General features: G+C 35.9%; 1 protein-coding gene across 11 annotated transcripts in view; it reads right to left on the reverse strand.

Moving 5' to 3' along the window:
* The window catches only part of ROBO1 (roundabout guidance receptor 1), a 1,015,952-nt gene that overhangs the window by 378,489 nt on the left and 611,914 nt on the right, over nucleotides 1-25,549 (reverse strand). For 3 of the 11 annotated variants that reach the window (XM_014565417.2, XM_006192008.3, XM_006192007.3), the window contains exon 1: nucleotides 2,978-3,032. The exons of 7 other annotated variants lie outside the window; for them this stretch is intronic. In XM_014565417.2, coding sequence (XP_014420903.1) covers nucleotides 2,978-3,032 — 55 coding nt within the window. Of the gene's footprint in view, nucleotides 1-2,977; nucleotides 4,236-25,549 lie in introns of those variants that run through there. One more of the 11 variants, XM_014565416.2, reaches the window with a different exon arrangement.

Below are 25,549 nucleotides of genomic sequence, written 5' to 3' on the forward strand. Positions count from 1 at the left end.
CAGTGAAACTTACTTTTAAAAACTTCCCTCTCCCCAAGAGAAAAAGACCTCCCCCTCCCCCCAAAAAAGGAGAAAAGAAAGATAGCACTAGTGATTCTCCACTTCATTTGAAGTTCAGATCACATCCTAAGTTTGAACTAAAATTTAATCACATCTTCACTTAAAAGCAAGTTTTAGCAAATGGAGTTGAGGAAAGGAAGTCCATAAAGGAAGAATGTTTAAATCAGTTCCTGAGAGATCACACAGATTTTTTTTTTCCCAGTGCTATCCCATCTGCTCCCCTCACCAAAAGTCTAGCTCTCCGTAGAAAAGAACTCAAGTATACAAACAGTAAAGAAATGCACCGGGGGAAAAAATGAATTTCTAAAGAAATTGCCATGTTTTTCCAAAATCTTAGTTTCCTAGAATAAAGAGTTATGTATTGTAGCATTAGGTTAATAAATAAAAGTCTACAAAGGGCAAACATACAATATTTGATGTTATGTATGACATCAGCTCATCAACGTGAAGTTTATAATCTGTTTGAAGAAAACTATAGGACTTTGTTAAGTTGGCAGCCAGGTTAAAAAGAAAAAGAAAAAAGACCTGACAACCAATAGATGCTTTTACAGGTTAAATCTTGTTGAAGGTACCTTACCCCCTCAGTACACTTTGATTTATTTAAACTCACCACATTTCTCTTAAATACACTCCATTAACAAGTGATAGGCTGTGATCTTAGGCTTGAGGCGAGATATGAAACACAATCTTTCAAGAACTTCATTCATTCCCTGTCCAGGTGTTTTGAGCCCGCCCAACTCTACTTACTTATCTGAGTTCTGTGAAGTTTTATTCAAATCAATAGTGGGGCTTAAGAATAGCACACTGTCATGAAATCACCCCAGCAGCCCAATAATTCAGCCTCCCCAAGCAGGAGTGAAAGTCATCGGAAGACTGATAAACAGCTACAGGTTAAATATGAGACAGCATCTCACAAAGACACCTCTGACCTGCAACCTGGCCGACGAAGTAGATAACCACACCTACAGGAAAAACTTGGATTTAGTAAAATCATCCGTGGCTTAAATGGAAATCAAATTAGAAAAACAAAGCTAGATATCATTTGAGCTTTAAGATTATAAATGCCTCACATCTATTTAAATTACGAACTTCAGGTACTAAGTACTAATCAAAGTTTTAAACCTGAAAGGACGGTACACACACTCCAAGATACTGCTCTCAGTGAAGACAGAATTTGTACGCTGACACGACCAGCTTTCAGTGATACCCTATTAGTGTGACCCTATCTTTAATCTACAGCCACGATAAAAAGTCCCAACATATACAAACTCAGCTCAAACAGTGACTAATGACCATTAAGCCCCCTATCTTCAGTAATCTGCCCCTCCAGTCATTTATCACACTGACACTTCACTTTACACACGTGAATAAACTTTAACTGAGAAGGTGAATCAACAAAAATCTCAAAGGTATCTGAAGCTGTAAATTAAACTAGGAGTAGACCTGGCAAAGAGAGACAAATAGAGAGATCAGAACTTAATGTTTTTGATTTGCATCCTTGGCTGGTCTTGGGGGTGGGGAACTATTCAGTCATTCAGATCTGCAAATTAAGAAAAAAACCTATGTTACAGAGACCGGGAGCTGGAAGAAGAGGCAGCCCCAAAGAGTGTGGATCCTTTATACATCCTTCCACTGTGACATAAAGGAAAACTTCTGTTTTCTCTTTTCTTCAAAGCACTAAGGAATTTCTTACTTAAGTTTTGTTGCAAATCTTTCTTTTAGTCAGAAAGCATATCTTGTGGGCTAAAATTATTTTAGAGGTTTATTTGCTATCATTCAGTTGACGTGCACTTTCCTTTTTCTTCTTCATACTTCATTAATTTAAGTAAAATCTCTGGTCAAAATATAAACCATAACCATGGACCACAAAAAACTCAAACCAACCTTCAAAGCTGTTTCATAATCATGCAAACTAAGTGACTCTAACCTATAGGCCCCGATGCAATTTGAAGACCAGGACACGACTATAAAAAATTCCCTGAGGTACACCGTGCGTGTGCGTGCTTTAAGGCTTGAAATCGGATCCTTGATTGAAACCAGAATCTACTAAAAGGAAAGAAAGAAAGAAAAATTGAGTCGTGGCTCTACTGCCCCATAGTAAAAAAGTTTCTTAGGGAGTTTAAGAAAACTATTTGCAAGGAGATGCCGTGTTCGCCCTTGGGTCAAACGTATCCCACCGCAGCATCCTTCCAACACGTCACATGGAGAGTTTCGGTACTATTTAATGAATCCCCCGAATCCGAAATTCAGCCTTGTTTCAACCCTTACCAATGAAAATTCCCAGGCAACTAAGTGTTCCCTTTCAGATACTTGAAACTGCCTGTTTTCCTTCTAAACTCAGCCAGGCAGAGTGGCTAGTTTATATCCTACCGTAAGAAGGAGTTATTTCCTGAAGATTCTTCAGAATCGAATTTAATTACAGAGTTTGGTTACATAAAACAACTACTAATAACCCCTTTGCTCGGAAGAGGAGGGGCGAATTGGCGGACCAGGTTCAGGAATCCTGGCGTGTTTCTGGGCCACAGCTCCCCGGGCGCACATCTCCCTTCCCGAGGGAAGCAGCCGATGGATGAAACTCACTTTGGCTCATCCTGAGGGCCCAAGCTCATCGCCAACCGCTGCCTCTCCCACCCTTGCGCTCAGATGTGCGTTTGCCCAGAGAGAACTGGGCGTGCCTCGAACTTGGCAAAAGGCCTAGGTCAGCGAGGAGGCTTGGGGGGTCTTGGGGGATGGGGGGTAAAAGGGACAACCCAAAGTGCGAACTAAGAACCTTTTCGTCTAAAACTCCTGCCTGGGGTCGAGCCCCTCCAGTCTTAGAAGGGAGAGGTCGCCAAAACGCAGTTCGGGAGTTGATTTTGAAAAGTGAAAGAGGGGTCGTGCAGAGAGGAGTGAAGAGTGAAAAAAGACGCGGGGTTACCTGAACAGAGACATATTAATCCAAAGAGGTAAAAGTGAGCAGGCTCCGCGATCATTGTCCTCGGGTAGATCCTGCATACAGTCTCATGCCAAGAGGAGGGAGTAGAAATGGGGTCCCCAAATTTATGAAGCCACACACCACACACTCTATACACAAAGGCTTAATATAAGCAACGTGGGTCAATCCGCCAGGAGTTTTCAGGGCAATTACTTGTCCACCTTTCCGGACGCTTGTCAGTATCTCAAAGCCCTTTGCAGACTAAGAATTCCAAGGTTTGCTTTCTCTGGCTCCAGGGTTTCCGAGGAGGCTCGGCCACTTCCCAAGGACCATCCAAAGCGAACAACAAAGAGCCGAAGCCGAAGAGCAGTTGTGCGGTTTCCTGCCTCCAAGGTCTTGCGGAGCCTCCCAGGGTGCGCCCCCACACTGTGCGCCCGAGCGCCGCGGCAAGGGCCGGCGCGGCAGCGGCAAAGTTGGGGTGTGAGAACAGATCAGGAAGGGCCGGAAAGTGCTTCTCGGTCTATGGGCGAGCCCAGTCAACAGCTGGCCACGCGAGGCGGCGGCAAAGGCAGCCAAGGCAGCGGCAGCAGCTCGGGCGGACCGGCACAGGGTGCCGGGGGTGTGCCTGGGTGACTAGGGCGCTGGGGGAGAGCGAGTGGGCGGTGCAGCGACAGCGGTTGCCTGGGCGGGCTCCTGTTCCCATCACTTGGGGGATGCAGAGGGCACTGAGAACAGCAGCAGGTCCGCGGACACGGTCACGCCTCCCCGGCGCCCCCAACCCGGCGCAGCGCTCACCATCGCCCCTGGCCCCTCGTCCGCAGGGGCGTGCGCGCAAGGCACCCCGAACTCTCCGCGGCTGGGAAGCTGGAGCCCAAACTTCCTGAGGGTGGCTGCCCGCAGCCCTGGCTCGCGGTAGCTGCAGAGAGGCAGCTCCCGGACCTCCCTGAGGCGGCGGAGAGGAGCGAGGAGGATGCTGCTGCGGGTGGGAGCGACGGCCGCCGCGGCTCACCCGAGCCTCGCCGGGATCAGCAGCGTCTGAAGTTTCTGCTCTCACGCTGCCTCCTCTCTGGCTCGGTCGCTTGTGGGTTTCCCCCACCGTCCCCGCGGCTCCCAGTTTCCTCCCTCTTTTTCCCGGCCCGAGAATACTTAAAGGGGACGCACGGTCCTTTCCATGCTTCACTCTACACTCTCCAGACGCTGGTCTGGCAAGTTCTGCTCGTTAATACTTCCATCCACAAGCCAGGGTGCCCGACTGCGCCCTCAGGTGAGAAACTGCTCAGGATCAGAAATCCAAGCGAATGGGAACTTGTCTTGTTTCTCTCGCCACCCCTAGCTCCCCTGCACCTTTCTCCAAATGGAACCTCCCAGCCAAAGACTTCAAAAATCCTCCTGGTCCAGCTTAACCTCTTCCCTACCGCTTCCAGGAGTTGGAATAAACTCTCAAATAACTCTACCTTCACCCTTCTCTATTCTCATTGTTTTTTTTAAATCAAATATGGACAAACAATCCTTTAGGACAAGAGGTAGAGAAATAACTATCTAGAATATATCAGTAGATGGGCACTTTGTTACAAAAATCATTTCATTTTAAATTGTAGTTGTTGAGGCGCCTGTAGAAAAGCAATCCAATTAGAAGGGTGCGGGGCTGGGGTGGGGGTGGGGGGGCGGCTGGGGACTTTTTTTTTTCTTTTTACTTTTTTTTCTTTTGGAACGAAGAACCGCTCCTTCAACTTCATTGACTCTTAAGTATCAGAATGTTAACAATGGGTAAGGAACTAAGGAAGAGGGACAAATCCAAGAAACAGCCTTGACTACCTGGGAGTTTGCGGTTATAGAAGTAATTAAGCATTTCAAAACCAAAAGGCGTGGGCTTTGACACCCTGTACACCTCGCCCTGAAATCCCAACCTACCAGTTACTAACTCTGAAACCAGGCCAAATCTCAGTTTTGTTTTCTGAAAAATAGGGACTCTTGAGATATTCACACATTATACCCACAGCAAAACAAATCTGGCACATCTGACCTGCATTCTTGCATTCATTCATTCATTCATTCATTCATTCATTCATTTTTCTTTCTACTAAAAAGACACTGTTTGTAAACCACCTGAGATATGGTGTGTGGCCAATAAATGGTTGATACTGGTATTTAGGGTTATTATACTTTTTAATAAATAATCTACCAAGGTGTGTCCAATAACTTCAACATGCTTCTTTGTTCTCTATCAGGATATACCAGAACCTGTGTTCAGTGTTGTCTCTGCAGAGGAGGATGTCTGACAGAGGGAGGGGTGGGGAAGGATTTACTGTCTTCTAAATACTGCTGTACATTTTTTTTAAAGTTAGCTCCTGCATTACCTAACAAAAGATACAGTTTTAAAAGCAAATCATACATTTATTTTGGTTGCTGCTGTTAACAACCAATGACCTTGGAGCAGCATTTTGCAGAAAGAAATCCTGGTTAACAGCACCTATCTCTGAAAGCGAAAGATAGTTTAATCCCGAGAAAGCTGACTGAAAATTCAGTAAACAGGCTGGAGATAAGAATTCAAAGACTCCAACCAAAATCATTCCAGCAATAAAAAACCAGGAAAGTGCAGTAAATGCTGAAAAACATACATTGATTTGTTCTTTGTGAAAGGATATTTAGTGAGAAACACAAAATGTGTTTTTCCCTCCTTGGGATAAAATGTGCTTTTAAGAAAAGCTTATCTAGTAACAGAAAGTAAATAACCTAAAGCGTAGTACGAAGAGAAAGAGAGAGAAAATCCTTCAAATCCTCATATCATCCGAGAGCATTTGAAACAAAGATTCTGAACTTCCACTTAACAAAGGATGTATATTTTTAAATATAAAATAGAATATGTGTAAGAATCCCTGTTGCATTGTTTCTCCAAAGCAAGTCTCCTGGTCTTCGGAAGTTTCCCAAGATTTCTCAAAACCTTTATCATGTATCTCATTGTCATTGAATGGGCCATATTAATACTCTCTTTTATCCTTTTATTTCTCAGCTTCTATTAACAACACCACCCTCTCCCACCCCACCCCCAAGTCCTCTCTCCTACTCCTAGAGGTTATATTACAGAAAAAAGTCAGCAGTAAGTTCCCTCAAGGAACTACCTTTTGGTCATCGCCAGCTCATACATGTTAATCCTTTCTTCTTCCCCTGCCTCATCTAAAGGGTGCTTTTCTGTCAATTCCATAAAGGTGGTACCTGAAGACAAGACTTTGTTCTCAGAAGGTATTAGGAATGCGTACCTGAGAGCTTTCCTAACTTCTTCCTTTCACTCGCTCACTCTTACTCACGCAAACAAACAGTAAAGGGCTCTGTCGGGGCAGGATGCAAATAGAAACCGATCCCACAGGCCCCCCCAAGCTCTTATACAGAGAGCTACACAGGCCCCAGAGTGGAACGCATCTGAAGAATTAAAAACAGTGTGGTTGGGGTTAAATGACAGGTCAGTAGCTGGAGATGGATGAATCACAGCAACTTGCCACCTTTCCATTTTAACTCCTGAACATTAAATTACTAGGAGAATGCATGACATAATAAACATGTCGGTGTGAGTACGTGTGCAAGTGTGCGTGTGTACACATGGATACGGTGCCTCCAAATGCCAGGTCTTCAGGCAGCTCTGACTTGTACGATTGAATTCCAACTCATTTCAGACTGATTGGTTGGGAGACAAAGATCAAGGTAAGGAGAAGGTGTCGTAATTTGTTCTCAGAAACTCTATTCTGATCACTGTGATCTGATCGAGCGGTGTATTCTCGAGTTTAGAGAATTCTGATCATTTGACGCTTATGAAATTTAGCCTCCCTAAAATGTCTCCTTGAGAATTTTGAGGGAACCTGAAAGTTATGCATTCTAGTAGTCCTGTGAATTGGGGCTTCTTTGACATTCAGAATTCTAGAGCAGTAATAATCTCTTGAGTTGGTCTGATCCGATTTTTATCTTTCATAGGGCTAGTTATACGGACTCAGGAAATAATGAAATGCCCAGGGTCGCTGTAGGAATTCCATATACCACTTACCCAGATTAGGAGGAACAGTCAAGTTCTTAAAGAAACTACAAACCAGAACATTTCTTTCTCTTCCCCCTTACCAAGAAGCCTCCACTCAGACCAAGCCTGAGATGCAAGCTGAAATTCCAGGTCGTCTGGTGAGAAGCGCCATCGTTACCATCACGTGTACAGTACACGCCCAGGCTGTGCTGCTTTATCCAAGATACTACCTGTCTGAGCGCAACAGCTAGTTTAGCCATTTTTATACAGAGTTACCAAATAATCTGTGCAATCTTTGATATCTAAATTGATGAACTGGTTGAATATTTCAATAATCTAATATTTGAATATTTTTCTAAGTTTGGATACATGAGAGAAATCCCATTTAGGAAGGTAACCTAAAGTAACTAATAAAGGGAGAATAAACTCACATCTGTTGGAACATCTACTGTGTTTTGAGAAGCCCTGTCTCTGTAGTGAACTTCGTTCAGTACCTACAGGAAAGTTTACTTTTTAAAAATGAGCAACACAGTAGTACTTACTGATTCTAAGTGCCATATGTGACATCAACAAGTCACATGTAATCAGTCACATGTGGTGGGGTATAGATTTTTACATGCAATGGGAGCTCAAGGAAAAAGAGCTAATTTAAGTTTAAAGTAGTAAAGGAAGAAGGGAAGATAGGAGAAAGAAAGAAAAGAAAGAAAGAAAGAGAAAGGAAGAAAGGGAGAGAGAGAAAGAGCAAAGGAAGGGAAGAAAAGAAAAAAAATGCTAGGTGGAATTTTAAAATATGTGTAACTTAATTCTTGTTCATGAAAGTTTATCAGGATGCTTTCTTTCGAATGTACATAGGACACATTTTAACAGTATTATTTTTGTTTGTTTGCTTCTCTGCCTTTTAGAATGAGTAATTATGGGCCCCAAACCAGGAACCACAGGGATAAGAGATTTCCTGGGTTATCTGTCTTTAGTTACTTAAAGACTTAAGGCACTGTCAAAGATTTCAGTATAGGAAAACGTGGGATAGAACTCCACTGGCTTCACCTAATCGTGTGTGCCAGTCTCACAGAATAAGGCTCATTAAAAAATAAAAACATGATACACTGGAGTTTGCTGTTGAATTACTGGGGCTGTGCCAGGCTTTTAGCATCTCAGCGTCTTGGGGACACTGTAGATACTCAAGAGATTATATTGCTAAGTCCTTCTGGTAGAGCCTGGGACCTTGACTATTAACAACATGAGTCTCCTTAAGATTTAATCCTTCAATGTTAACAGACAAGTGATTTTTGAAGATGAAGGAAAGGATACTGGGAAGTAGCATCGATTGAGGGCAATGTTTGGGGTCCTTCACAGATGTTATCTGATCTAATTCTCACCATGATCACGTGAGGTGGTATTATCATCCTAATTTAGAGAGAGGTTGAGAGAATAAATCATTAACTCAAAGTTGGGAGGTCTGGAAGCAATGAATCTTATATTTGAACCCAGCTTGTTTTGAATCAAAGTGTGTGGCGGGGCGGTGGGGAGAGTTCCATGGTAGGACAGGCACTTTGGTTCAGAACAAGCTGGGTTCAAACATAAGCCTCTGCTCAAAACCCTCCAGTGGTTTCCCATCTTCCCTAAAGTGACAGCACACTCTTTCCAGATGTCTACAATGCCTCACATGAGCTTCCCTGACAGCATCTACCCCAGCCTCTTACACGCCCTTGCTCACGTCACTTCACCACAACAGCCTCTAAGCTATTCCTAGGATGTTATCAGGCAGCCACCAGCCTCTGAGATTTTTCACTTGCTCTGACTGGAATACTTACCTCCATACATCAGCACACATACTCTCTTTCCTCTTTCAGATTTTAAAAATCAAACCTTTTGAGACCACCAACTTTAAAATTACATATATACACAATACTTTCCATACCTTTGTTTTTCTGGTTTTTTTTTTTTTTCCCTTCCAGGACATTTTTCTCCATCTAAGAAATCATATATTTCCTTATTTATTTTTATTGACTGACCCACTCCTCTTAGAATCTTACATGAGGTCAGAGATTCTTGACTGTTTTATTCACTCTTTTATTCCCATCATCCAAAACAGTGCCTGGTATCCTATAGGCAATCAAATGTTTGTTGAATGAATGAATGAGTCTTATTTCATTGTCTGTTAATGTATTTTTTGGAAAAATGCTTCCTAAATGAACCTATCTGTAGCTCTGAGAAATCTAAAGTTTTAAGAAATTGACTTTTCCTAGAACACTCCTTTAGTTAGTGCCTTACTCAAAACTAGAACCCAGTCCTCTAAATCTCTAGAGATTTCTTTCCACTAGAGCAGGTTAATCAGAAATTCTTGGTCAAGAGTCTCTACCTTTAGAATATTACTATCACTAGATATAGAGCTATGGTATAATATAATAAATATTATATTGCTATGAATAAAAATAATAACAGCTAACATTTACATAGCATTATGTGCCAGAGGTAGATTTAAGTATTTGATATATTCTAACTCATTTAAATCTTCAGAAACACATTATCAGATCAGTTACTCTTATTATCCTATTTTATACATGAGGATATGGTGGACATTCAGTTAATATGAGGCTGAACACAGATTTGAACCTTGGTTACCTGAATCTTACCCCCACACCAGACTGTGAAGTATAAATAAAAGTTGTTGACTAAAGTAATGTTATTCTTACAGATTTTGTCCTAGCTTGGGAAACCACTGATGTGTAAGTTTTGTTTTGTTTGTGTAAAGATCTATTTTCATTTTAGGATAAGAAAGTAACTCTGAAGTATATGAATCTGTAGTTCCACTTCTGTATGGAATTTAGATGTTTAAATAGTTTTTATTTTACTTCTAAAATGTTCAAAGGAGTTTTATGTTTCTCTTAACTTTAACAAGAAGGCTTGGAAAAATATGTAACACAAGTTTGTTAAGACATTCAAAGTATAATGAAAAACATAAAAATGGATATATATTAATGTTTTATCATAGAATTTTGCTGTCTTTTGGTTTCTTATTTCCAGATATATCTGGAACCAAGCATACACTATTCTAACCACGAATTAAAATTCTCTTAAATTGGGATCATAGTTAACAGCTGCACAGCTGAATGACACAATCCATAGGCTTACAATTTGAACACAAACTGACTACTTAGTAAGTAATTTACATTATGTTTAATTCTGCAGATGTGTTGTACAAAACTGTTTAATGTTTTTGGTTTTTTATCGCTTTTTAAAAAATCCATTCAAGAAATATTTAGAGGATTGAGGTACATATGTTAGGATTTATGTCTCATTTTGTACATTCGTTATATTTAGTCCCACCTGCTGCTTTGTTTATTCTGAATGATATTTTACCTAGGTTCTAACAGTTATTTTAATCAGTTCACTAAAGAAGCATTATGTTGATTTGAAAAACATCTTGAAATTCTGTTAGAGTTCCCTGTTTAAGGTTTACTTTCTGGGCCAGTAAATAAAAAGTAGGCCAAATATTTAATGTTATAATAACGTTGGAAAAAGAGTATCCAAGTTTATCATAAATAATAATAATAATAACATTAATAATAAAAAATTCATTAAGTTGTAGTATTATACATCATATTGAAAGTTTTATGCTATTTATTTTACAGACTTTTAATATATTTCTCTTATGGCTTATGGGAAAATGACTTCACATTTGAAAAGCTAAACTGGGGCTTTGGGATTTAATAGCTGCCTGGTGTCATTGAGAACTAGGATTCTAAATATGGAGATGCTCATTCTTGTGGATAAATACTGAAGCCATATCCTACAATTTTCTCTGAGAAACAAACTGCTGGTGAAAATTGACATCAAATGTTAACCTACTGTCTTAACAACAAGGATAATTATATATTTTCCCAAGAGTTTAATCACCTCCTCTCTAGCGTCCTGGCCACATTCCAAAAGAAATCATCCAATTCCATTATTCTAACTGAAAGTCTTTGTTGATTTGATCTAATCTCATCTTCTCAATTTCCTATCACTACATACTACTTTAAAGCTGCTTTATTACACCTAGAAGGTAGAATTTCCCTGGTACAGTACCTATCTTGTCGCATTTATGTATCATATGAGTGTCTTTGAAACAAAGCAGATGTATGCTGAAGTCAGTTAAACGACTTTACAAAAAAAATCATACAAAAATTATTCTATTTATTCAAAGATTTCTAAACCTTACTTTTCACTTACATGTTTCAACTACAAAGTAAAAAAAAAAAAAGTTTTACTACTTTAGCATGTTGATGTTTTGCCACAAATATTTTTTGAGTACATACTAAAAATAATATGGTTTACATCCCTATATTCAGATATAGGGAACTCAGAACTCAGCTAACTGGTTCTAATGAGATTGTATTTGTTTTTCTTCAAAATATAGGGGGAGTATATTTTTAGAATATTTAGAATATACAACACCCCCCAAACTTACAGTAATTCTCTCAAATATAATCACATATGCCATCATCATTTTATTGTATAGTTTGCTTGCTTGCTTGCTTGCTTTTTTTTGCTTTGTGTAGGCTTTTATTCTTACAATATGGAATACTCTAAAACTGCTACATATCCTGCATTTTTACTCAACATTATGTCACAAAAATTTCTTCTGTCATAAAATATTCTTCAGCATCATCATTAAAGGAATGAAGTAAAATTCCATCATATGAGTATACTAAAATATACGTAACTAAGCTCTGATGGTTAGATATTTAAGTTACTTCCAATTATCACTAAGGTGCCTAGAATCTGATTTTTTAAAATCATATTAGGGTGTTGTCTTGCTAAATTATTAATAAATTTCATTTTAAAAACAGATATTGTATTGAAGTAATATACACATCCCACATTTTAAGTGACTCAATTGTTTGGAGTTACCATGCAGATTATTCAAATTGTCTTATAATCAACATACATCAAGTTAAACATCACAGACAACAATGAAGAACTATTAGATAATTCTTAACAACTGAGATTTTCACTTTTTTCCAATAGGATTATTTTGTTTGTTCAAGGGGTGCTTTTTGTTTTCACTATAACCGATTAAAATGAAAATGTTTGTATTTCACAAGTATGCTTGAATTTCACAGGTCTTGTACTTCACACCAGAAAGTAAACTCTTTTCTTTTAGCAAGGGCGATAAATCAAGTCATAACGTTTTTCTAAACAATTACCTTTGGGAAAAGTATGAAATCAAGCACAGTTCATTATTTTGCTAATTTCTCTTGCAGCTGGGAGTGCATATTGTTTAACACTTGGCTATCAGAATTATTGACAGTGACCATAATGCAACCATACTTAAATGTACTAGTCTAAATAGGAGCCAACTTAGATTTGTAATGTGCATTCTACTTTATCCAAATCATATTATTTTGGGTAACATCACCTATTTCTTGAAATTCCTCTAAATTCCATATGTGGCTTATTATGCACTAAGAGTTTGAAAAGTTAACTACCTTCTTTTGCCTGCCAAAATATGAACTATAAAGTTAAAATAATTAAAGAAAAGACATCAATTCTCATTTTGGATGCCTAATCGATTGAGGACATAATGTCATTATTTCTTGAGGGTAGTAATTTCAATCACTTAAAAAATCAGATCTTTATCTGGCAAATCCATCTATTTTAAATAATTGTGATTTTTGTCAGTTCTGTTTAACTCATACAGAAATATACAGAACACTTGGCAAAGTCTAATAAACCAGATTATCCACTATACTAAATTTTTCTGATCTTGCTCTCTTCAAAATTTTACAACAATAAGAATACTTGAAAAGGTGATAATGCATATAGAGATGTTTCTTTAGACATGTTTACACATTCTAGAACATCATTAAATATGTTTTCCAGGTGGAAACTATGTGATTAAAGGACCAGAATACAGTCTGAAGAGCTTGCGTTTTAGCCCTGACTCCCCCTGGTTACCTCCTCCTTTAAGTCTCAGATGAAAGTATCTTCCCCAGGAAAGCTGTCCCAGACCTCCCATTTCCCATCTTCCCCAATAGGTCAAATGCCTGTGTAAAATGCTTGAAGAAACTTCGGCTATTTCTCCATAGCACTGACCACACATAATTGCTGTGAATGTATCTTTTAAGTTTGCCTCTTCTGCAAATCTTATCAACTCCACAGCGGCAGAAGTGAATTCTGACTTGTTCAACAATGGTATTTTAGTTCCTATCAAAGTGACACTGAGCACAACTTTGGTGCTTACACTTTTGTGTAGTATACTAGGTTTTGAGAAATACCCAGCTAGACTAAGAGGAGGAATGAAAAGAAAGTCTAAATGCAGATATCTGGGCGCCCATTCACGCCTTTCGCATTTAATCTATCCAGTTCCGAAAGGAAATGGGCAATTACTAGGAGGTTGTCTCTATTTTGGTGTGAGAACGTCTCCAAACTGAGAAGTTGGAGGCCGTTTCATCCTCTTCCCCTGACTCAGAGGATATTTGGCAATGTTTAGAGACATCTGTGGTTGTCACAACTAATTGGAGGAGGGAAAAAGGTACTACTGGCATCTAGTGAGTAAACACAAAGGATGCCATGTAACATCTAACATTATACACAACAGCCCTCTGACTCAAAGCAAAGAATAATCTGGCCCAAAATGTCAACAGTGTCAAGTTTGAGAAACACTGCTCTAATCTAACTTTAACACCTTTTGAGAGAATTTTTTTTCTTGTGAGGATTAGATAAATTAGTGGAAATGTATCTTATTAATGGGGTACGGTTAGGTTTTAAAGTTATTACACAAGGTATGCTGTATACCTTACTTTGTAGGAAAATATCATAAATATTATAAAATTCTATGCAAAATAGACCAAAGCATTACTCAATGCTTACATATCTTAAAAAGGAAATTTAATTACATTCTTCTAATACACTGAAATCTCGAGCTTCTATAAAAGAGGCATATTTTTTCAATAATGTGTTATTTCTTCCATGCATACTTGGAATTAATGAAGTAAAAAAGATGACATGGAACGGTAAGACAAAATGTAAGTCTTGAATTGATGTGGACTTGACCAGATATGAGTTGTTGAGAAATGATCAGAAAACATCTATGGTGATTGTTTCTAAACGCTACAAAACTTGCAATGGGCACCAATGGGCTTTTGTGTAGACAAGGCTTTGAGTGAGCATATAGTAAGAGTTATCCGTTGATATATTTCAAAGCATCTAAATATACTTTTATTTATATGTCTTTAGTAAAAAAAATAGGTATATAACATATTTATATTACTCATCTTCCAGTGAACTACAAGATAACGGAAAGTCTGAGGCAAACGCAAAGCTGACAGCATTTAGCGCTTATTTAAACTTTGCTCTTAGGAGCAGGAAAAGTGATAGAGTTTGGTGCATACTTAGAATGAGGAGGCACAATATTTGTTTTTAAAATGCATAGAGATCTCTACCACTGACTAGCTAGGTGACCATGGACACATCTCCTAACATCTTTAAGACCTCTTTCCTTTTGTATTAGTAAAATGAAAAATAGTTCTTACCTTATAGGAGGGTTGCAAGGATTGAAACAGATATGAAAAAAGTGCTTAGCATAGAGCTTGGAATACAGTGAGCAATTATTTAATATCAGTTAATAAATATTGTTATGATTTCATTGTGAAAAAGAGAGCATTATTGTGGGAACCTCAGGATTAAGTTTATAGCTAGTAATTGAAAACTGCATTTTTTTTTTTTTTTACTAATAAAGCAAAGAATATAAGGGTTGTTGCTCACCAGATTGTTCAGAAAGCCCTAAATACAGTTTAAAAGACATCTACATACAATAAACTTCTAAAATAACTCAAATTTGATTTTACTAAGGGAGTTTGAAATTAATATAGTATATAGAAACCAGTATTCAGAAACCAGTATTCCTAAATAATAGCACATTAGTGGTGACCTATTTTTGAATAGCCCAACTGGGTACATGCTAAAATTAATGTCACCATGGCATATTTGCTATGTGATGGTCCAATGGTGCTCAGATATTATTTATGTAATATCCTCAAAGTATACCTCCTCTTAAATGCTATGAGAATAGAAAGTATGATTTTAAAAGCAACCAAGGAAATTCGGAATTTAAAAGATGTACATTTTATCCCTCCAACAAAATGATAACATCTGTTTAGAATAATATTTCAACACAAGTTCAAAAATATACAACCTGGCTTATAAAGGGGGCAAAGCCAAGAGAATAAAGAGAAAAGTATTCAGTGTCTATATTTAAGTGTCATGAAATAAACTTTCTAATGCTTATCTATTTGTGGGTAGGTGAGACTTAATGGTTGGAAACAATACTTTCTAGAATCAAAAATCAGTTATTAAATGCTGGGAGGTCCAGAGATATTTTTCCTGACATTACGATAGTGATATGTACTGAATAAATTAACTTTCTAATACACAGTAAGGAGCACAAAAAAACTCTTCAGAACCGATTTAACCTTGAGAGAAAATATTACTTTGTATTTAAATTAGATTTTTATCAAGATTTTCCTTACATTGCATATTATGCAAACAATCCTCACCCACTCTTTGAGAAGTGATTTCATTAGTCCATCATAAAATTATTTTGAAACAATTTAATTATTGTTTAATTATCTAAATTAATAATTATTTAATAATTATTTAATTAATTAATTATATAATAACTTAATAAGCTGAGCTTAAAACCTGAAGCTTAGTATAAGTACTGGGCAACAATTTATTTGAAAAACATAAATGGATGAGAGGCATTCTTTTAATATAAAAATAATTCTCTTCCTATCCTGCGCCTATGAAATGGGTAAAAGAATTTCCTGACAGAATGTCTTTACAAATACTGGGACTTTGTAGTTTTTGAAATTCCCTTCAAAGACTAGATAACATTTTCCATTAAGATATTTTATATTTCATGCATGTTCCCTTGGATTAAATTTGGATTGTAAATTCCCTATATAGTAAATTATCAAAAACATAATTCAGAACTCAAAACACCCACACCCACACCTACATCCACACCCACACCTATATCCACATTTTGGTGAAATAGAAGTTTGCAATAGGTCTCTTTATTTTGTCTTTGTCCATAAAGGAAAATACCTTCTTCTATGTAGTGTTTTAATTGGCTGAGGGTGTTTAGTACACAATGCTCTATTGCCCTCTGCTGGCTAGAAATTGATAAATAAAGACTTCCGTCTGCTCCTTATCTACATGGGGGTCTTAGAAAACTATGGAAAATAAAGCCACAGTCCAAAATAATAAAACAATATGTTAGAGTGGCACAATTTAAAAACTAGTTTTATAAAACATTCTTTGCATGTTTTCATGACTCCCTAAATTTTGCTTGCTTTTAATTAGTTTCCTTAATAGGTGAATAATTTGTTATTTGCTATAACCTTAAACACTCTCATTAATTAAAAAAGACATTCTATTTCATTATTTTAAGTGATAATTGCAAGACTTATATTTGTCTAGGAATTTGGGGATTTACCAATAAGATATGCATAATGCTCTAATTGTTGACACATTTGTGGAATACTTTTATAGTGATATTATGATGTAGCTAAGTATGATTTTATCTTTAAAAAAATTTTTATCTAGTTGAAAAAATATTTGCAACATAATTTTAGTAAAAGTATAAAAAATTGCTGGATATTAGAGTTCTTCTTTACTAATTATACAACTGACTTATCTTGCACATTTCATTTTCTTTTAAAGCATTTTTTTATATGCTGTTCACATCTCACTAAGGAAAAACTAACATTGGTGTATAATGGCGCATAAATTCTTTAATAAAAATAACAGTGACAGGACCCCAAGGAACATAAAATGCATAGACTGATGAATTTACCTGGTTTCATTTTAGCACTGCACGCTGCTTTAATGCTTGCTTACATTTAGTTCAAAAACGTTTCTAAAGAGTAACCTTACCATCCATGGCAGAAGATGTAGATTTTATTATTAAGAGGAACTTGCTGCTTTTTCTAAAATATACTTGGGTTAAAAGTTTAAAACAAAGCTGTCACTGTTTTTTCAAAAATTTGGCTGGTATTTTGAATCTGGGATTTATTTTATATTTTCAATAGTTTCTCTCAGCTACAATATAAGTTGAAATAATCTGGTTTTCATTTCTCTGAGTATATTTCCTTGGAACATTTCTGAAACTTGGGTCATGGTTCTTTGAAATAGGCTTTATTCCATGAGCTCTGTCTTCCTATTTTATCCTCAGAACCAGTGTCTATTATGAATCAAGAGGATAATTTCCCCCATAGTTTCCCTGCCAAAACAACTGTCAATCCTTTTAAATTTTTCTGGAGCAAATGGTATTTTATAACTTTAACTATCTCTGTTCCAGAATTTAGTGATAGATGAATTAGATGAATTTTCACATCTCAAAATTTCCAGGAACACATTTTCAGCTCAGTCTGAAAGTAACTTGAAGTCTGGTTCCCCATAAACTGAAAGAAAAAAGTTTTATCCTAGAAAATAAAATTACAACAATAGGACGAAAAGTAAGTTTTTTACTTTCCAAAGCATGAGAGATTTAAAAAAAAAATGCACTTAGTTTTTCACATTGAATCCTCATAAAAACATTAGAAAGAATTTTTTTGTTTAATTTCCATCTTAAGACTCAGGAACAGAGAAAAACGAGATTCAGAGAGATATAAGACTTGTCCCAATTCACACAGCATGGTCTATGCATCAAAAGCCAGGTAGGTCTGCCTAACTCAGAGTCCAAGGTCTTTTTATGACATGTCACTGCCTCTAGGAGGGGGAAAACAAAGCTGGGAGTCCATTTGTATCAGGGTCTTAAAATGATCATGCCCTTGATCTAGTAATTCCAACTCTGGAAAGCTAAGGAGATATTACATATATAAAGATGTCATGACAGCATTAATTAAAACAATGCAGGAATAAGAAAAAAAAACTAGAGAACGGTTACATTTCTAATAAAAATAGGTCAACTATATATGTCATCTACTAAAGTATTACAGTCATTAAAAATAATAGGTTTTAAGTTACTTAGAAAGTTATGAGCTGCATAGGATAAAATTGGCAAACCAAATGTTATATATTATGTAATTATATTGGAAAAGACAGGTTTATAGGTACTGACAGAGAAAAATGTTGTTGGGTGAAAAAAGTTAGTTATGAAACAATAATACATATTTTATAATAACATATTTTGAAAAAAATACCCTAGCCCATGTCAAAAACAATTGTGTAGTGTATGTCAACCTGTTGATCTCGGGGACAAAAACAGTATCAATTTGAAAGTATATATTTTTATACTATTTAAATTTTATAACAAGTGTTATTTTTAAGATTATAAAAATAATAAAGATATAATATTTACAGTACGATTATAGCAATGTTGAAATACACCAAAATAATAACAGTTGATATTTTAGGGTGAGGAGTATATATTTATGCTTTGTTTTTAAAATTTAAAATGTTTTCAACATGTTTATATCTGTTGCATTGAAAAAATATAAAATCAGCATTATTAAAATAATTTGTTTCTAACTGTTGTCGTGTTTCTTCTTTACATTTCTCTATCTTGTGGATTTTTGTGAGAAATATTGTTTTATTTTGCTGTTCTTAAAGTAGTTAGCAGATTGTCATGGTAAATAACGGCCTCAGGTAGGTGTTTTGTTCTTATAGAACTCATTTACTTAGTTAATTTCTTTGAAAATGTTCAAATTGAAAGCCAACGTGACTGACTTATTGCTGACGTCCATTAAGGAATAAGAAGAAAAACATCACTGTAGTATTCTATTAATTCAAAATTCATCAATTCTCTAAAAGAGCAACCTGAAATTTAACTTCTATTAAACAACTTGAACAGTACAAACAAAACTGCCATGATCATTGATGCATTTTACTAAGGGACCTCATAGTTTTCAAGCATCTCAAGTCCTTAAAAGACACCTACTTACTTATAAATTAATAGATAAATTTTCAAACATATCTTGCATGTATTTTTAAAAACAACTCCTTTAAAATTGATGAGGCAATATCTTCTTTCCCTGGTGATACCAGCATAATATTTATAAATTGTGACTAATTTTGACTTGGGTTACCAAATTAATCTAAACTAATGAGAATTTCATATAAGAACCAGAACATATTACTACCAAAGTTGATCTCTTCATGTTACTAACTTTTAAATGTTAATGAAAAATAAAAGTCTTTTTTTCTCTCCTCTTTCTTTCTCTCATTACAAACACATAAATAATCATCTGTATAATTAATATATTTTGGGTTTTATTTGGGTGTTACCTTGAATAAAAAACATTGTGGATGTGAATTTATTAATCTTTTCCTTTCTACTTGACACCCACTCCTCTTGATTCTCTTTGGCAGAAAGCATTAAACATTAACTTGCTTTAATTTCAACATCATGTCAGAGTGGGTTGAATGTATATTGCCTTTCATGTATAAACACCTTTTAAATATTATACTCAAAGAAATACTTTGCTTTTGGAAGGCATCTTTGTGCAGATGAGTAAAGTAAGTGTATTTCTTAAGTTCTAAACTCCTACAGTAGATGGTCTTGGACACATTAAGGAAAAAAAGCCTTAAAAAGTTAAAAACATTTATGACAAAAATATTAATCAAATAATGATGTCAATATGCTATTAAAGAATACAAGTGTAACAAAATTATCAGTTTCCTTTATTCTTCAATTCTGAAAAAGAGTGACATTAACTAGGAGTTTTATAATAGCCCAAAGGAAAAAAGGTCTCTGTGTGCCTCAAATTTGGTATTTTAAGTTGAAGTCAGCTGTTAAGAATTACTGAATTATCCAGGGCAGAATCTTGGGCATGGCTCATGTTACAGTAAGTTGGATATGAAAAGTTGAACACAAGAGGGGTGAAAACTTTTCAGTGATTAAAAAGGCCTGTGGGATTGAGTTTTCAGATTCCAGAGCAGCACATCAAGAGGAATGTTGCAGATTCTTGAGTTCTTGCAGCAAATTGTCTGTAAATCGATGAAGTGTTTCTGAAGAAACATATCAAGATGGCTCTAAAGAGTGTATAAAGTTTCTTTCAATTCTCTTGGGAATGAAAATTAAATTTGATGGGTGAAACAAATACATAACAAAGCTAAGAAATTGAATGTATCTAGATTTCAATCAGACCTGAAAGTAGGATGGATATAGTTGGCTATTTCACTTATTTTCTCCTTTAATATTTTTTGAAAAAACATTCATTAATGCTTTCAAAATTAATGTTAATTAACCTGTATTGTGTCTATTAAGTATTTTAAACATTCTATAGAATACAGTGACACCCCCAGGTGTTTCACTGTATGAATATTGTGCAACTTCTTCAGCTCTGTTAATCTAAATTTCAATCATTTCTCTTCCATTTCATAGTGATTCTCTTCTGAATCAGTCTTCTTTATAAATGCAACTGACATCTAGTTGAACTTGATCAGTTAACAGATAAGTGAAGATGTATAGGTATTGTTGATCTAAACATGTAACCCCAACATCAGTATTATAAAAGGATTCCATTGTTTACTCAAACAAAATATTCTTTTTTGTACCAGAAGGAATACACTTTGATAAAATTTGCCACAGAATTTCCATATATTGTAAAGTGATTTTATATTTACCAAGAAAATTCTTTAAAATCTATGCTACTAGATATAGGCTGTTTTTAATGTGTGTAAATGTGTGAGGATGTGTGTATGTGTGCATTTAACTTCAAGAAAAATAAACATCTGGAGTAAAACATGTCTTAATTTTTTGGTAAAAGATATCAGAGAAGTTTGGAATTTATTCAAAGTAAATTGGAAGTATATATTTTCACTTTTTATTTTGTTAGAATTTAACCTAGGAATTTATGAATGGGAACTGAACATTTTTACACGTGTTCTTTGTGATATTTAACTGTCTCTTCAATGTTTTATTTCTTATCAGGTAAAGAGTAATAGTTCTTTTAAAAACAATTCTTTGGGAAAATAAAAGTAGTTATAAGTTCAATTATCTCTCTATTGTCCCTTCATTATGATCTGAGAAAGATTTTTTTTTTTTTGAAGTTAGGTCAGGGGCAGGGTATAGCTCAAGTGGTAGAGCGCATGCTTAGCATACATGAGGTACTGGGTTCAATCCCCAGTATCTTCTCTAAATATGAACAATAAAACCTAGTTACCTCTCTCCTGAAAAATAAATAAATAAATAACAATAATGAATTATTTTTAAAAACAAGTTTAAAAAAAAAAAGCTAGGTCACCTGAGATTTAAGCTCCTCTGAGCTAAGAAAGTGCCATTATGATAGTGTTCAACAATTTTATAGCTATTTGTAATAACGTAATTGAAGGTAAGAAAATTACACATTGGAAGCTAAGTCAAAGCACAGAGCATCTAAAACTAAGTTTGGTAGAGACTTACCTCTATCATATGGTGATTTGAACACATTTGGCATATGCTCCAGGAAGACTCACATTTACTAAATTACTCAAGGAACCATTAAACACATATGTGGTGGTCTCTTACACAGTATACCCTTGTGATGGTGGCACTTTGCCCACAGCTATTGCATAATTGTTAGCTTTTTCTTTTAACAATTTGGTCTAAATCTTGAATCTTCTAGACAGTTAACTCTCCAATTCTTGTACTGTCATCTGTATGTACCACAATCAGCACAAATCAGAAGAGTTGCTGTGGACATCAAGAAGACACAACCTTGCTTTAAGGAAATAAACTTCTTAGATAACTTTTCAGTATATTTCCCATTCAAAAGGTAAGATCAACTTTTACTTGTATAATTGCTAATTTTATAATTTTCTTTCCTTGATCTCATTTCACTACTGTAAACTGAATACCTAGGTGGATTTTAAGATTCAGTAAAAAGCCATCTATAAAATATTAAAACTAGAAAGAAAGCTAACTTTTTTTAAAAAGCCTCTACAAATCTACAGTAATCAAAACAGCATGGTACTGGCAGAAAAACAGACACATAAATCAATGGAAGAGTAGAGAGCCCAGAAATAAACCTTCTTATAAAACACTTATGGTCAATCTATGACAAAGGAGGCACTAATATACAATGGAGAAAAAAGACAGCCACTTCAATAAGTGGTGCTGGAAAAACTGGACAGCTACATGTAAAAGGATGAAATTAGAACATTTTCTCACACCATTTATACAAAAATAAACCCCAAATTGATTAAAGACCTAAATGTAAGACCTGAAACCATAAAATTCTTAAGAGGAGAACATAGGCAGAACACTCTGTAACATAAATCATAGCAGTATTTTTTTGGATCAGTCTCCTAAGGCAAAAGAAGCAAAAGCAAAAATAAACAAATGGGACCTAATTAAATTTAAAAGCTTTTGCACAGTAAAGGAAACCACTGACAAAATGAAAAGACAACCTACCTAGTGGGAGAAAATATTTGAAAATGATATAAACAGCTCATACAGTTTAATATAAAAGAAACCCAAACAACCCAATTAAAAAACAGGCAGGAGACCTGAGTAGACATTTTCCCAAAGAAGATATACAGATGGCCAACAGGCACATGAAAAGATGCTCAAGAGTCCTAATTATCAGAGAAATACAAATCAAAACCACAATGAGCTATCACCCCACATCCACCAGAACAGCTATCATCAAAAGGTCTACAAATAACAAATGTTGGTGGAGATGTGGAGAAAAGGGAACCCTCATACACTGTTGGTGGGAATGTAAATTGGTGCAGCCACTGTGGAAAACAGTACGGAATTTCCTTAAAAAACTAAAATTAGAACTACTAGATGATCCATCAATTCCAGTCCTGGGTATATATCCAAAGAAAACAAAAACCTGATTGAAAAAGATACATACACCCCAATGTGCATAGCCTCATTATTTATAGTAGCCAAGATATGGAAGCAATACAACTGTGATCAACAGATTAATGGATAAAGAAGATGTGGTATGTTTTGCAATGGACTATTTCTCGGCCATAAAAAAGAATGAAATTCTGCCATTTAAAACAATGTGGATGGACCTAGAGGGTATTATACTTTGTGAAATAAGTCAGACAGACAAAGACAAATACGCTATGTTATCACTTATATGTGGATTCTGAAAATAAAACAAATGAGTGAATATAACAAAACAGAAACAGAAACAGACTCAGAGATATTGAGAACAAACTAGTGGTTACCAGCAGGGATGGGGAGAAGGTGGGGCAAAAATAGGGATATGGGATTAAGAGATACAAATACTTTGTGTAAAATAAAAAAGCAACAAGGATATATTGTACAGCACAGAGAAATATAGCCATTGTTTAGTAATAACTGTAAGTGGAGTATAATCTATAAAAATATTGAATCACTATGTTGTACACCTAAAACTAATACGTTATTGTAAATCAACTATACTTCAATAAAAAATAAAAACTTTTCCCTATAAAAGAGTATCATCACACCTGGTATTAAAATTTTAATTTTAATGGTCTTCCTAATGTCTCTCGTGATCATGGGTCAAATTCTACATCTCCTTCTCTCAGGTGGACTATAGCACTCCATGTGGCCAAGTAGAAAGGCTCACAAGCCTATATTCAGACCAAGAGAAGAAAGGGCTGTATTCTCTAAGCCCCTCAATATTGACAGCAGACTCCACCCAGAGGTTGCTCCTTTCCCTCCACGCAGAAGAAAAGCATCCCCATGTTAGCACATATGTCTATCGAATGTAGAAAGATAGCCAGGAGAGCAGCAAGTTTGCTGTGCGGGAAGGTCCAAAGTGGGGAAGAGAGATGGTTGAAGACTCTTTGTTAGACAATGGCCCAGAACTGATGTACAAAAAGAGTTTTGACCCAATCAATATTCTGTACATTTTGATAATATTAAGACGGAAAATTTTTTAAAAAGAATTGGCTTTTATACCTATTTCAAAAAAGAATAAAGATAATTGTTTTACTTAGGGTAACAATGGAGGTATGTTCTTCCTTTCTTTTTATTTCTTTTTTTTAGAATCCAATTCTCTACTGTTTTCTGGCAAATGTATCTTCCCCTAAAAAAATGTCCTTTTCTTTTCCTGTGAAATTCAGTCTTGGAGATGAAGTGTTACACAATTTTAGAATTTAATTGTCAATCAGTATAATCTGTGGATCAAGACATTGGGGAGTATTGTACTATGTCTCAGGGAGGAAAATCTGGACAATAGAAAAGTCATGGTTTTGGACTGAGAATGGACATGGTTTTAAAATTCTAGCCATCTATTTAAGCACTATGTGACTGTAAGCAGTTTTCTTAACTTTACTCTCAGTTTCCTCAACTGTAGCATGAAGATGATAATAGCTTCCTTTCAGCACTGCTGTGAGGATGAAATGAGATACTCAATATACAGAAAATGTCTGAGATCTAGTAGATGTTCAATAATTAACCATCACTATTATTACATGGTTGTTTTCATGACCTATGGAGAGTTTAAGTAGATTGATATTAATAACAAGTTGTAATCAACCACAGAAATATAAATTTTTTTCTGATTTAGGCTCACAAAGGACTTCCACTTAGAAACAGAATTCCTGAGTACTCCAGGAAGCACTAATAATGGCACCTAAAGCATGAGAGGGGGTCAGGATTCTCCTCAATCTTCCTTTGTAATCTTCAGCAAGTCTTGGGTTTTGTGGTGTCTCCATTAATGGAGGGTGTACCTCACACCAAATGTGTGCAAATCAAATGGGTTAATAGGTCAAAATGTGTTTTGTAAGCCTTCATATTTAAAAAAAAGTTATATCACCATGGACTTTTCAGTTATTCACATCATTTCACAAATTTAATATCACAAAATGTTAAATCATCATTGACTTCTCAGTTATTGATACCATTTTAAAAAATGCAAGAAAATCTTTGGGAGCTAATAACCTTAAAAACTAAAAAATAATTTACCAGAAAGGATGAAATTGCATATTGTGAAATTGGTGATACCAAAGGTCTACTTATTTCTTTGTTTTCAAATCAACAAGCACCACTCTCATTTTATTTTTGCTTTTCTGATATAAACACATCAATTCTTTGACTATTACTCATATCACATAGTATTTCCACTCTTCTCTTTTGACATAATGTATGTTTAATAATCATTGGCTGTTGTTATTAGGGTGTTGCTTATTATTGCTCTACAGCCCTAGATGTGAACATGGAGCACCCTAAAATGATACTAGCTTTTAGTTTTCATTTTGCCATTTCAGTGGTTAACTACAATTCCCAGTTCCTGATGGCATGAGTCAGAGTCATCTCTTTCTCAACATAAAGCATTCAATTATGTGATACTTCCCTTGAAACTTTGATCTCTCTCTCTCACTGCTTACAAGAAACATCCCATTCCAGACATTTTAGAAAGTACAGCTCAATCCTTAACCTTTTCCCCCTTTCGGCTTTCTCGTGTGCCTTGACAGGGCAGGTCCTCGAATCTCCCAGATACTAGTTCCACCTCATACTGGGAACATGTCTTTTCTCACAGCTTTCCCCTCAATTTCCTGTTGTCTTAGATGCCAGCTTAGATGCCACTTCCCCCATCATCACCCTCTCTCTTCTTGGAAGAACAGATCAGCTTGGGGAAGTTAGGATTGCA

The sequence above is a fragment of the Camelus ferus genome, chromosome 1 (assembly GCF_009834535.1).
Source record: "Camelus ferus isolate YT-003-E chromosome 1, BCGSAC_Cfer_1.0, whole genome shotgun sequence".
NCBI lineage: Eukaryota > Metazoa > Chordata > Mammalia > Artiodactyla > Camelidae > Camelus > Camelus ferus.